General features: G+C 39.5%; 2 protein-coding genes across 2 annotated transcripts in view; one reads left to right on the top strand and one right to left on the bottom strand.

Moving 5' to 3' along the window:
- kcnt1a (potassium sodium-activated channel subfamily T member 1a) overlaps positions 1 to 2,704 on the bottom strand; it is a 48,384-nt gene extending 45,680 nt beyond the window's left edge. The window contains exon 1 of the mRNA XM_053239992.1: positions 2,343 to 2,704. Within this exon, the coding sequence (XP_053095967.1) occupies positions 2,343 to 2,419 (77 nt within the window). The 5' untranslated portion in view covers positions 2,420 to 2,704. The remainder of the gene's footprint in view (positions 1 to 2,342) is intronic.
- A 6,600-nt stretch (positions 2,705 to 9,304) lies between these two features.
- Positions 9,305 to 13,906, top strand: LOC113535744 (beta-1,3-galactosyltransferase 9). Its single transcript, XM_026929256.3, has 2 exons — positions 9,305 to 9,380; positions 10,454 to 13,906. The coding sequence occupies exons 1-2, from the start codon at positions 9,375 to 9,377 to the stop codon at positions 11,543 to 11,545; spliced, it is 1,098 nt and encodes a 365-aa protein (XP_026785057.1). The 5' UTR covers positions 9,305 to 9,374; the 3' UTR covers positions 11,546 to 13,906.
- Positions 13,907 to 15,382: the final 1,476 nt, after the last annotated feature.

Raw genomic sequence — 15,382 nt, 5'->3', positions numbered from 1 at the left:
AGACTTGCAAAGGTGATATTATGACAATGGTGTCTGCAAGAGCAGTAGTGCCAAACACTAACATCAATAATATTCAATAGATATGTAATAACACTAGCAAAGCCCCTTCAAGCAAACTTGTCTCACCGAGCTCACCGAGCTGCACTATTTCAACAGGGAAATGTATCATAACACTGAATGCAGGCATTATTCTCTGATTGATTTCCTGGTTTTGACCTTTTTGGATGACTTCATGTTGGATCCAATTTTGCATATGTTGCTCTGTTTGTTTGTTTATTTGTTTGTTCAACCTTTGGCTGCTTACTTATTACAATTCTGCCCGCTGATTTTAATAAAGATTGTGTGCGCACTTACGTTCACCAGGCCTCTGATTTCTGACCACTGTATTGTATGCAAGCATTTTGTTGTTTAAAAGTATAAATGTATAATGACATAGTTCAATTAATGAGAAGCTAAGTAATAAAATAAATAAACTTATGAGACTAGCATTACTTAGCTACATCAAACATCAGTGGAACCTCTGCCCAAAAAGATATACTGTATTTGAATATCAGAAGGGTCAGTCCAGCCTGTCACTGTCTCATCAAAGGAAATAAGAAAATAACAGGGTCTTGTAACCAAAATATAATATTATATTTAGTAAAGTGGACTACAGACCAAACTGAGTTTTGCTGAGCTTTGGTGCTGCTGCTATTAGTACCCCAATAACCCCATTTAACTCCCTGTGCTAACATAAAATTTTCATTAAGATGGCCACAAAAATATGATTAAAACAAAAACTAAGAAAGCAGACAGCAAAGAATCTGGCTAAAATTGATCTAAAAAATGAGGTGAGAGAAAGAGAGAAGGAAGAACCTGCTTTATCCTGGTCGCTGTGGATCTGTACCTATCTTGGGAACACTGAGTGTGAGGTGGGAATACACCCTGGATGAGATGCCAGTATATCGAAGGGCACCATGCACACACACATTCACACCCATTCACACTAGGGGCAATTTAGCATAGCCAATCCATCTACTGGCCTGTTTTTGGGAGGTGGGAGGAAACTGGAAAACCCAGAGGAAACCCACACAGACACAAGGAGAACATGCACAACACCGCACAGAGAGTAACCTGAGCTCAATATTGAACTAAGGACCCTGGAGCTGTGCGGCGACAATGCGACTTGCTGCACCACCACGCCACCCGTTTATCACAGAAAGAAGAGAACAAGATGTACTAATAAATTTATTAATATTCCAATAAAAATCATATGTCTTACTTAGAGCCTTCAACCTATCTAGTAATAGTTAGATAATAGATAATAATTGCATTTTTTAAATTTTATTCTTATTTAAACAGATATCTAGCAGGGGCAAACAAAATTGCAGAGCCAGAAACATCACATGTGAGTGAAATAATTCAGATGAACAAGGAAAGAGAAAGCATTTCAAGGCTGTAGAAGCGAGAACAGCAAAAATACAGGATCTTGCAAGTTCCAACAGCATCCAACATATCCAGGCTCTGTGCAAAAACTAAACAGCGTGTGAAAATGAAATTTTGTTAACCAGTAATGTTATGTGGTATTGCACTAAACTGTACACTGTATCAGTGGTACTGTACCAGTAATACCAACACTATCAATATACAGAGTTTATTACACTGACACTTATGACAGTCACACACACATACGTTTGTGTTACTATCCTTGTGAGGACCTTCTATTGTCAAAATTATTAATGCAGCTAAACAATGCTATGTCTCCACCTAAACCTAACACTAAGCTCAGTAACAACAACAACAACAACAACAGCAATAAAAATAATTATAATTATTGTTATTATTATTATTGTTGTTGGTGGTGGTGGTGGTGTTGTTGTTGTTAGTTATTATTATTATTATTATTATTATTACAGTATCAAAACTGTCAGATATTCCTATCATTGCGGGGACATTTGGTCTCAAGATATAAAAACACACACACCCCACACACACACATACACACACACACGCCGCACCGACTTTTCTCTAATAGCAAGACGTTCGGCTCTTCATTTTACCTCATTGTCTAAAATTTAAAGACAGAAAAACTACAAAAATATGGTTTGAACTATGAAAACGTTAAGTAAAAGATTAAATGGTAGTGAATAATCATCATCAAAGAATTTACTAAAATGATAACCTACTGACGTAATCGGCACATGTGTAATATACTTTTAGAGCATATGGATTTTAAAGGCAAATATGCATGCATAAATAGGTTGCATCAATTGTTTTTCATCATTATGTTAATGTTTAAAATAACTTGGTGACAGATGCTTGGTGAGGTGCGGGGTATTGTGGGGTCGTGGCGCGCGCGGTACCTTGGTGCCGGTGCGTCTCGCGCTGCGCGCCCGTCGTCGTCCACGAAAGTGCGGTTGGTGTAGCACGCGCCACGCATGGCCGGCTTCCCCTGCTCCGTCCGTCTGCAGTGAGCGCACGCGGGAAGATGCGCGCGGCACAGAGCGTCTCCTCGCGAGACAGCAGCTCTTCCTCGCGAGATTCAAATACTTTTACATCATCTGAACTTGACGTGGAGTCTGTTCGGTCCAAAACGCCGTCTTAATCGTTATTCAGTAAGCTATAATTAATAACCGACTGAAGTCAGTTTGTGCGTGAATCCTTTTGACCTGCTGATCATAAACCACCAGTGCAGACACTGCCCAATCCCACACAGTTCCACACTTCATATAATCTAACTACATTTAGCACACTATTTAGTAGAACCTATCGGGTTTAACCTGCGCTGTTAATTAGAGACAAAGAGCGCCATCTTGCGGACAGTCTCGAACTGTTTCTTTCAGCCAATCACAAGTCATTCTTCTGCTTCTGTGAGAAAAATAACTAACAAGTGCGCAGTCTTTCATGAAGACATGGCGGATGTGTCTCAAACCGACGCCTTGTGCTGTATATAGTGCACCTTTATTATATCTTTATTCACTATTTCTCAATGTAACAGTCAGTATTTCAGTTTGCAGTGGGCTTATACACTCACACACACTCAGCTCACTTATACACTCACACACACTCAGCTCACTTATACACTCACACACACTCAGCTCACTTATACACTCACACACACTCAGCTCACTTATACACTCACACACACTCAGCTCACTTATACACTCACACTCAGCTCACTTATACACTCACTCACACTCAGCTCACTTATACACTCACACACACTCAGCTCACTTATACACTCACTCACACTCAGCTCACTTATACACTCACTCACACTCAGCTCACTTATACACTCACACACACTCAGCTCACTTATACACTCACTCACACTCAGCTCACTTATACACTCACACACACTCAGCTCACTTATACACTCACACACACTCAGCTCACTTATACACTCACACACACTCAGCTCACTTATACACTCACACACACTCAGCTCACTTATACACTCACACTCAGCTCACTTATACACTCACTCACACTCAGCTCACTTATACACTCACTAACACTCAGCTCACTTATACACTCACTAACACTCAGCTCACTTATACACTCACTCACACTCAGCTCACTTATACACTCACTAACACTCAGCTCACTTATACACTCACTAACACTCAGCTCACTTATACACTCACACTCAGCTCACTTATACACTCACTCACACTCAGCTCACTTATACACTCACACACACTCAGCTCACTTATACACTCACTCACACTCAGCTCACTTATACACTCACACACACTCAGCTCACTTATACACTCACACACACTCAGCTCACTTATACACTCACACACACTCAGCTCACTTATACACTCACACACACTCAGCTCACTTATACACTCACACTCAGCTCACTTATACACTCACTCACACTCAGCTCACTTATACACTCACACACACTCAGCTCACTTATACACTCACACACACTCAGCTCACTTATACACTCACACACACTCAGCTCACTTATACACTCACTCACACTCAGCTCACTTATACACTCACTAACACTCAGCTCACTTATACACTCACACACACTCAGCTCACTTATACACTCACACTCAGCTCACTTATACACTCACACACAGCTCACTTATACACTCACACTCAGCTCACTTATACACTCACACACACTCAGCTCACTTATACACTCACACTCAGCTCACTTATACACTCACACTCAGCTCACTTATACACTCACACACACTCAGCTCACTTATACACTCACACTCAGCTCACTTATACACTCACACACACTCAGCTCACTTATACACTCACTCACACTCAGCTCACTTATACACTCACACACACTCAGCTCACTTATACACTCACACACACTCAGCTCACTTATACACTCACTCACACTCAGCTCACTTATACACTCACACACACTCAGCTCACTTATACACTCACTCACACTCAGCTCACTTATACACTCAGACACACTCAACTCACTTATACACTCACTCACACTCAGCTCACTTATACACTCACACACACTCAGCTCACTTATACACTCACACACACTCAGCTCACTTATACACTCACTCACACTCAGCTCACTTATACACTCACACACACTCAGCTCACTTATACACTCACACACACTCAGCTCACTTATACACTCACACACACTCAGCTCACTTATACACTCACACACACTCAGCTCACTTATACACTCACACACACTCAGCTCACTTATACACTCACACACACTCAGCTCACTTATACACTCACACACACTCAGCTCACTTATACACTCACACACACTCAGCTCACTTATACACTCACACACACTCAGCTCACTTATACACTCACACTCAGCTCACTTATACACTCACTCACACTCAGCTCACTTATACACTCACACACACTCAGCTCACTTATACACTCACTCACACTCAGCTCACTTATACACTCACACACACTCAGCTCACTTATACACTCACTCACACTCAGCTCACTTATACACTCACTCACACTCAGCTCACTTATACACTCACACACACTCAGCTCACTTATACACTCACACACACTCAGCTCACTTATACACTCACTCACACTCAGCTCACTTATACACTCACACACACTCAGCTCACTTATACACTCACTCACACTCAGCTCACTTATACACTCACACACACTCAGCTCACTTATACACTCACACACACTCAGCTCACTTATACACTCACTCACACTCAGCTCACTTATACACTCACTCACACTCAGCTCACTTATACACTCACACACACTCAGCTCACTTATACACTCACTCACACTCAGCTCACTTATACACTCACACACACTCAGCTCACTTATTCACTCACACTCAGCTCACTTATACACTCACACACAGCTCACTTATACACTCACTCACACTCAGCTCACTTATACACTCACACACACTCAGCTCACTTATACACTCACACACACTCAGCTCACTTATACACTCACTCACACTCAGCTCACTTATACACTCACACACACTCAGCTCACTTATACACTCACACACACTCAGCTCACTTATACACTCACACACACTCAGCTCACTTATACACTCACTCACACTCAGCTCACTTATACACTCACTCACACTCAGCTCACTTATACACTCACACTCAGCTCACTTATACACTCACACACACTCAGCTCACTTATACACTCACACACACTCAGCTCACTTATACACTCACACACACTCAGCTCACTTATACACTCACTCACACTCAGCTCACTTATACACTCACACACACTCAGCTCACTTATACACTCACACTCAGCTCACTTATACACTCACACACACTCAGCTCACTTATACACTCACTCACACTCAGCTCACTTATACACTCACACACACTCTCAGCTCACTTATACACTCACACTCAGCTCACTTATACACTCACACACACTCAGCTCACTTATACACTCACACACACACTCAGCTCACTTATACACTCATATTCAGCTCACTTATACACTCACACTCAGCTCACTTATACACTCACACACACACTCAGCTCACTTATACACTCATACTCAGCTCACTTATACACTCACTCACACTCAGCTCACTTATACACTCACACACACACTCAGCTCACTTATACACTCACATTCACACTCAGCTCACTTACACACTCACACACACTCAGCTCACTTATACACTCATACTCAGCTCACTTATACACTCACACTCAGCTCACTTATACACTCACATTCACACTCAGCTCACTTACACACTCACACACACTCAGCTCACTTATACACTCACACTCAGCTCACTTATACACTCACACTCAGCTCCCTTATACACTCACATTCACACTCAGCTCACTTATACACACACACTCACACTCAGCTCACTTACACACTCACACTCAGCTAACTTATACACTCACACTCACACTCAGCTCACTTACACACTCACACTCACACTCAGCTCACTTATACACTCACACTCAGCTCACCTATACACTCACATTCACACTCAGCTCACTTATACACACACACACACACACACACACACACACACTCACACTCAGCTCACTTATACACTCACATTCACAGTCAGCTCACTTATACACACACACACACACACACACACACACACTCACACTCAGCTCACCTATACACTCACATTCACACTCAGCTCACTTATACACACACACACACACACACACACACACACTCACACTCAGCTCACTTATACACTCACATTCACACTCAGCTCACTTATACACTCACACACACTCAGCTCACTTATACACTCACACACACTCAGCTCACTTATACACTCACTCACACTCAGCTCACTTATACACTCACACACACTCAGCTCACTTATACACTCACACTCAGCTCACTTATACACTCACACACACTCAGCTCACTTATACACTCACACTCAGCTCACTTATACACTCACACTCAGCTCACTTATACACTCACATTCACACTCAGCTCACTTATACACACACACTCACACTCAGCTCACTTACACACTCACACACACTCAGCTCACTTATACACTCACACTCAGCTCACTTATACACTCACATTCACACTCAGCTCACTTACACACTCACACTCACACTCAGCTCACTTATACACTCACATTCACACTCAGCTCACTTATACACACACACACACACACACACACTCACACTCACACTCAGCTCACTTATACACACACACTCAGCAAAAGTCTCTCTACTGGATTTATAGTGCACTAAATAGGGCATCTGAGTATTGCATAGCAATATATACAATATATAAGTGAGTCAGCTTGCAAACATTTTTAAAGGTACATTCTTCTCCACAGAATAATAATAATAATAATAATAATAATAATCCTTTGTACACACGTTTTATGTCCCTTATACACCAGCACTCAGAGCTAAATGTTTTCAAAATGTGAAACTTTCAAAATAATTTGCAGTAGGAATTTTGGGACTAAGCACTAATGACTTTTTCTGAATCATTTATGTTGTATTGAAAAATGGGTAATTTGAAAATATTTTTTTTTAACCATGGATTTAGCAGATGACACTGTTCAACACACTCACACATTTACACACAGATGCTCACTGAGTCACCCACAAAATGTACTAATCAACTGTACTTACTTTGTCATTGTATTGTTCTGGCTCTTCAGGTTGTTGTGACATTTAGTCTCTCTCTCTCTCTCTCTCTCTCTCTCAACACATTCACACACTCAGGACTGCCTCTCAACTTATACTTAGAATGTGCAGACAGTAAATGATAAATGGATTGTTGGGGGAGAAATAATACCAGCATTCTGCTCATTTTTTGTCTGTTTCTCTTTCCTTCTCATACATACACCTCTGTCATTTTTAATTTTACAACACACAACACCAAGATTCATCGTTCCACACTGCAAAAAAACTGACAGTAAGTGAAAGAATCTTGAATATACCCATATTTATGTAGTGCATCCTATTAGAAGTTCACAACAAATGAAATATAAGATTACGACGAGCTTGAAAGTAAAGCTTGAAAATAGTCAAAAATATCTAGAAACAGGTTTAATAATCTTATATTTGGCCTTGTAATAGGAAATACTGGATCACTGACTATATTCAAAATATTTTCACTTGCAAAGATGTCTTCTTTTTTGCAGTGTGGTGTCATCCTGTTTACTGAACAGAATGTGGTTCTGGACATCCCTGAATTCTAGTTGAATGTATATTACTTGCTTCTCATGGCCTTCAGATTTGTCTGTGTAGTGGAGAAGGATGCGGCACAATCCACATTTCAAAACATTCTTTCACAACTAGCTCACAAATGCATTTTGCAGAGAGAGAATCCAAAATCTTACAAAATGAAGGGGAAAAGAGTAACGGTAATAACAACAACAACAAAAAACTTCTTTTGAAGTAGATTATTGCAAGATCAATTAGGATTTCTCTGCAGGAAGACAAGGTTGTTTTGCTTGTTTTGCTTATTTTAGTTGTTTAGGTTGACACGGGGGCCAAACTAGTCTGCACAGTGGTGTAGCAGGTTGGCGTCCACCTCACAGCTCGATGGTCCCTGGTTCAATCTTGAGTTTGGTTACTGTGTGTGTGGAGTTTCGGCATGTTTTCCAAAAAAAGGCCTGTAAGTTGATTGCCTGTGGGTGTGAAAGGGTGTATAACTGTGTGCATGCATGGTGCCCTCTGATGGACTGGCATCCCATCCAGGGTGTATTCCTGCCTCTGGCCTAGTGTTCCCAGGGTTAGAATCCACTGTGACTCTGACCAAGATAAAGTAGTTATTGTAGATAGAAGAATGATTGAATGAATGAATGAATGAAAGGTGGACAGTTTATTATTTAAATGCTGGTGATGTTTTGGAATGGTATTAGGTGAAATGTCTAATAAAACCATTTTCAAAACAGCTCTGGGAAAATAGTGAAATACTGATTAAACCGGTAACAGTTTAGTGCCATCACACTGAAAAATTAGCCTTTTTCTGTTCCTTATAATCTTATAACTGCAGTATTAATCATAATATGAATTATACCAAAATAAGTGGCATATGGTGAGCTAACTGTATGTAAGTCAAATTAAGTTATGCTCTAAAACAATTTATGACTTCCCACTGTGACAAACCGCCTAACTGAGCTGCTGTTAACTTGGATGTATTAAATCCTCATTAATTCATTAATGACTCAGAGCAGCCTGTCTGTATCCAGAAAGGTATAGTGTAACCTGTCTGGTGTTAGCTTACGTGGAAACAGGGCTCAGGTGAATGCTGAATGTGTATGTGCTCACACACACACACACACACACACACACACACACACTGTTTAACAGGTAGACAGCCCAAGAAGGTCACAAAGAAACAGAGATAAAGAAGGAGAAAATATTTCTTCATGGGACATCATGCGGGTGAGGAAAACCTTATAAACGTTGTTCAGTTGTTCGTTGTTCAGTTGTATCACTAATTCCCACACTTTTATTTCCTTTTTTCCCCTTTCTCATGGTTAAGCTGTAATGGAACACAATTAATAGTGAAACATAATGTGACTGCAAACCTGAAAAATCTGTATTCAGTCCTTGATGCATTTTGAAAAGGTAGTTTTCAGAATACAGTTACTTACTCAGTTTTAGTGTAGCAATGTGTCAAACACACAATTTTGGCTTGAAATTCTGTTCTGTTACTTAATCTAGGCAAATAATTACCAAAAGCAGCAGCTTCCAAACTATTAACGAGATCATTTTGCTTTCATGTCACTTTGTGCTCCATTTGTTTTCGTGTGAGGTTAACATGACTTCCGTCAGTGTTCAGAAATCCTTTTTTTGACAAATATCTGGAGTCAGTGAAATGGATTTCACACTTGTCTAACTGATTGTTTAAAATACTTGAGTAGGTATATCAGTACTTATTGCTGTATGCATGGAATTTGTCTTTTTATTTGATTCTGATAAGCATATTTTTCTTAGTTCGAAGTCTTATGCAAAGTAATAAGCATATGCTGCACCAGTATTTATCTTTTTTTTCTATACAAATTAGACTAGATCATCCTGACGTACTAATGATACAGTAAAAAGTACATTTCCATACACGATAGCTGACTATTCTATGTAAAGAAAATTTTGTTGCCATATTCACCATCCAGTAGCATAACAGAAAGGAAACTGCAGATCATTAATACTGAGGAACAGTGTCATTAGTATATAAATATTCAGTCTTCAATACAATGTCCAACCCTGGACTTTCTTCTCTTTCTCATGTTCTTGTCTTTCTCTACTTGTTAATCTCCTTATTGACCCAAACTGATTTATAAGTAAATAAGTAAATTTCTCTCTTATTTTCATTCTCTGTGACTTTCTTGCATCTTATTTTTGTCTCTTCCCTCTTGACATTCTGTCAGTTTTAGTTCTCATACTTTTAGTTCTCTTTTATGAACTATAAATAATGTATAAATTAACACATAAATAAAATATCTCTTTCTGTTCAGGTCTGTGCGTTCAGGTTGCACACCCATCAGTGGTGTTTCCTGCTCTGTAATGTTGTGCTGTTCCACGCGCTGTTGTTTGGTGGTGACATCGTGGAAGAGTTCCTGCTCCAGTCTTCTCCAGCCGCTTATACTGACCGTGCTGTACTTGAGCTCCGTGAGCGTGCACGCAAACTGGATCTGAGCGATACCATGCCCAACTCCTCACAGATTTACCCTATTAGCTCCAAGCCCTGCCCTCATCACCAAGACCTACTTTTTCTTACTATTGTGTTTAGTGACCCAGATAATGCCAGCCAGAGAGAGGCAATCAGAAGCTCGTGGGCCAATCAGACATTGGTGCAGGACGTGGCAGTACGGACGCTGTTCTTTCTAAACCCATCCACCTTGGAGTCAGAGCATCAGGTGGTGTGGGAAGAGTCTGTCCGTCACGGTGACGTGGTACAGTGTGAAGGGCCTTTGTCACGAGATCACTGGGGTCAGGTCAAACTAGCTCTGCGTTGGGTTCTGCTTTTCTGTCCTCATGCCCGATTCGTGGTTTTGACAGAGGATTCAGTTTTTTTAAATGTTCCAGCACTTGGCACCTACTTGCTTACGCTCCGTACCCACCCCGACGATCTGTACTTGGGCAGGGTCATTCATCATGCCTCACCTGAACGAAATTATAACAAACCCCACTATGTCTCCTTCCACCTCTATCCAGACCGGTCTTTCCCCGATTACTGCTCTGGCCCTGCCTTCCTGATGTCGCAGGATGTAGTGCGTAAAGTTTATGTGGCCTCTAAGGATGTAGCTCTGGCCCTCCCATCAGATGTCTTGATTGGTCTGTGCGCAAGAGCAGCAGGTGTAGTGGCTACTCATAACGCACGCTTTTCTGGAGAACGACATGTGCGCTACAATCCCTGCTGCTATAACTTCCTGTTCAGCTCAGCCTCAGTGGATGCAGAGCTGATGGGCATGGCGTGGAGGGATTTGGGCAAGGGAAGAGGGCGGCACTGCAGCATGTTTGAAACGTATTACAGTTTGGTAGTGTGCAAGGCCATGACTTACCTAAACAGTGTCAACTTTCTCAGTGGAAACAATACAAAAGACTAAATATGTCCATGTAAATGTTCATGTTTAATATAACCTTTAGAAGTATCTACAAAAGTATGCACAAATAAATTATATTTTAAAATAGCTTAAAAAAAAGCAGAAGAAAAACAAAAAAGGTAGCAAATCAAAGTACTCAATTAGTGATTAGGGGTGTGATCATAGATGAATATGACAGTATGCCATGATTTAAAAAATAGTTATATAGAGAATTTTACATTATTGTTCTATGGCATATAGTATTCTATTCTTAAAAATTGTGAAGATTGTGATATTCAATATAACGATTATCATACTGTCCCAGCATTAATTGCAGCTATTAAAAAATGTCACTTCATAGCTAATGTTGCATCCGCTGGCCACTAAACCTTAGTTTTTAAAGATCACTGTTTGAAGATCACTGAATTTTGTGCAGCTTGGAAACCTAAATTACACACACACAAAACACACACATACTGTACTGAACATAAGTACACAAAACAGGTTGAACAGATAATAGGGTATGTAATTGTGTGTGTACATTTGATTTTTTTGTTTCTACAAATACAGTACATGGCTAAAAGTTTGTGGACAACTGACCATGGGTGTGATCATTAGGTGTCCACAAACTTTTGGCCATATGGTGTACCTACATTTTGAAGTTTTTGTATTTCTTTGTGCAGTAGTTTCAAAATATATTGGGATATATAAAAAATTATATTAAAGTTCTATTTCACCTGGATACCTTCTTGTATGTGTGTACACTCATGCCGAGAAGTTCCAACAAGGCCATGAAGTGATGCAGTATTTGCAATAAATACCACTGTCATACAGCCATCTTTCTCATTTTTTTCTCACCTTGTACACGTCAGGCCACACATACACCATATGAAGCTATTGGCTTAGCAGTTAACAAAGCCTTCGAAGATTATGATATGCTCTTCTAATCTTTTCTGCAACATCGGGTGCATTTTTTTATACGTTGCAAGTGTTTTTTCTTGTGAACTGCTATGGAACTCAGACACCTCCTAGCTTTAAGTTGGTTTTAACCCATTAGCTTTGCCTTAGCAATAGCGTTATTAGCTATCACCGTGCTGTTCACCAGTTATCTTCAAACTGAGTAAGCAGCACTCTCTTCCAAGGCTTCTTCCAAGTATCTCCCATCTTCTACCATCTAGCTGACCAGCAGCCCCATGGCTACATTCCGCTAGCATGGCTGAATGGTTTTCCTGTAACTATGCCATGTACTTTCAATACTAAGCCTAGACCTACTCAAGTCCAAGTCACAATTCTGGGACTGGAGTCACTTTTTTTCATTTCACCCTTCATTCTCCCTTCAAGCTGGTTTACAAACAATGCCAAGTAGAACAATACACTCTGCCATTGCAAGTTACCATGCTATGCAAACATCACAAAGAGCAAAGACATATAAGGCACGTAAGATACATAAGACACGTAAGACACGTAAGAAATAAGATGCACAACAGTGCAGGAATATACAGTGCAGAGACAGTAACAATAAATATGTTTGTACAGAATACACATTGCAATATGCAAGTGAATTTTATATATGCTATACACATTATGTACATGAATGTCCTGATTTGGTGTGTGTGATGTGAGTGCTGTTGGAATAAATGATATGATAGAACAGTCCAGGTCTTCATAGATGCAGATGGGTGTGTGACTGTGTGTCCATCAAATGGAGATAAAGGCAATTATGCCTGACTGGAGGTCCCATTCAGAGCCCTAATCGCTTGTGGAAAGTACCTCGTCCTGAAATGGTTCGTGTTGGTGCTTATTCTGTGGTAGCTTTTGCCTGAGCACAGTAGTGAGAACAGGCTGTGGTTTGGGTGCAAAAGTCTGAGACCACTAGTGGAAATGCTTCTAATATGCATTCTTTTCTAATTTAGTAATTAATTTTCATTACAAATTATATTATTGTCAACAACTTGAGTGAAAAGTGGAACCTTTGAAATATTTACATGAATTCAGACTTTATTAGTATTTGTTATGTCCCCTTTTTGCTTTAATGACAGTGTGCACTCGAGCTGACACAGAATCCACAAGCTTGTGCAAAACCTCATGATCCATTTTAGATCAAATCCATCGGTGTGTCGTCTAAAATCTGACCTTTTGTACAAAGCAGTTAACAGGGTCAATGTCACAAATTTGCTTACATTAAATAGGGACCTAGAAATAGTGCAGAATCTTGAATATTAAATATTCAATATAATGAACATTTATTTTCTTTGTTTTAAATATTTCAAAATTCTAAAACTTTCTGTTTATTTCCAATTTTAAAGTAAAAAAAAAAAATCCCAGATTTTCAATGTAGTCTCACACTTTTGGGCCCCAGTGTATATAATTACTGACAGTAGACTTTTTTTTTTTTTTTTTTTGAAATTTTCAAGTTTTATTATAAAAAGAGCACATACAAAAAGGATAATGTACAAGCTTTTAAAGAAAAAAAAAACAACCAACAAACAAAACAGTTTGGGTTTAGCGATGCAACTTTTTAAAATCATTATTAGTAGTAGTAATAAATAAGGTACAAAAATTCCACCAAAAGATAATTTCACGCAGAGCTTTTTACTTGACCAGACATCTAACAGCAGTCTCTTCAGCAGGAGGCGCTATTGCTTTAATATGAATGATAAATATTCTAATTCTATTTTTTTTCTGCTAGAAAATCCTCTAGTTAAAAAAAAAAAAAAAAAAAAAAAAAAAAAAAAAAAAAAACACCCACAGCTGGACAGCATGTGGCACCCCTGTCACTGGCACCTTCTGGAATTTTTTCTTATTCAATGCAAGCAGCAGCAAAAAAATTAATCCTCTGAAATATTAGTAGTAGAATATCTGTGCTTTTTTATTTTAATTGTACATTTCTACTTCTGTTGTGTAATATATTCAAACCTGAGTAAAACATGCAGTTTTAAAAATCATTTGTGCTTTTAATGTTAATCCTGACCCTGCACTACAGAATGCTGATGTCCTCTGGCAGACAGAGACAAAGAGAAAGAGAGATAGGGGTTATCAGAATGCCTATGAGAAAGGAGTTGCTAGAGCAGGAAAGGCTAAAGCATTGACAGGTGAAGATAGTGCAAGAATGTGAGGCAGAAAGAGCAAAAGAGACAAATAAGAAGACAAAGAGTTAGAGAAAGTGAGGAAATTAGAGAATAGGAAGAGAGAGTTAGAGTAAGAACAAAATATGATTAAAAAAAGAGAGAGAGAGAGAGAGAGAGAGAGAGAAAATTAGAGGCAAATATAATGGAGATTGCCAGAGTGGTAGGAAATATGCCAGTGAGAGGGTGGCCCCGAGAAAACTAAGAGTGCAAACAGGACAATGAATCAAAACCCAGAGCACTCGCACTCCGCCACCGCATATGGTCAATCAGCAAGCGGAATGTCAGTGAGGTCACAGCACCAAGGAAGAAACACGCACAAACACGACCACCCGCATGCGAAAAGCATTCCTGCAAAACCAACTCAAACATGAGGTAAGAGTCTTACTCCATTTTTGTGTTTTCTCTAAATAAATAAAATATGGTTCAAATCACAAAAAATGACAAATCTATACAAAATTAAATATGTACCCACAATATCTACAGTTAGTAATAAATTATGATTGTTAAATACTTAAGGCATTTCAACGGACAAAACCCTGTGTAAACTATCAACGCGAGCCAACATCCACCAATCAGCACACAAGAAGCGAGGCTGGAGAGGAAGGGATCGAGTTAAAACGAAAACCTCCTTGGCAGCAAACAAAATTTACTTTTGGGAAGCACTTTTGTGAAAAAAAATAAATAAAAATAAATAAATATAAATACAAATTAGTGTTACATCCATATAGGATGA

Source organism: Pangasianodon hypophthalmus, chromosome 15 (assembly GCF_027358585.1).
Source record: "Pangasianodon hypophthalmus isolate fPanHyp1 chromosome 15, fPanHyp1.pri, whole genome shotgun sequence".
NCBI lineage: Eukaryota > Metazoa > Chordata > Actinopteri > Siluriformes > Pangasiidae > Pangasianodon > Pangasianodon hypophthalmus.
This window is presented reverse-complemented; position numbering and strand designations above follow the sequence as displayed.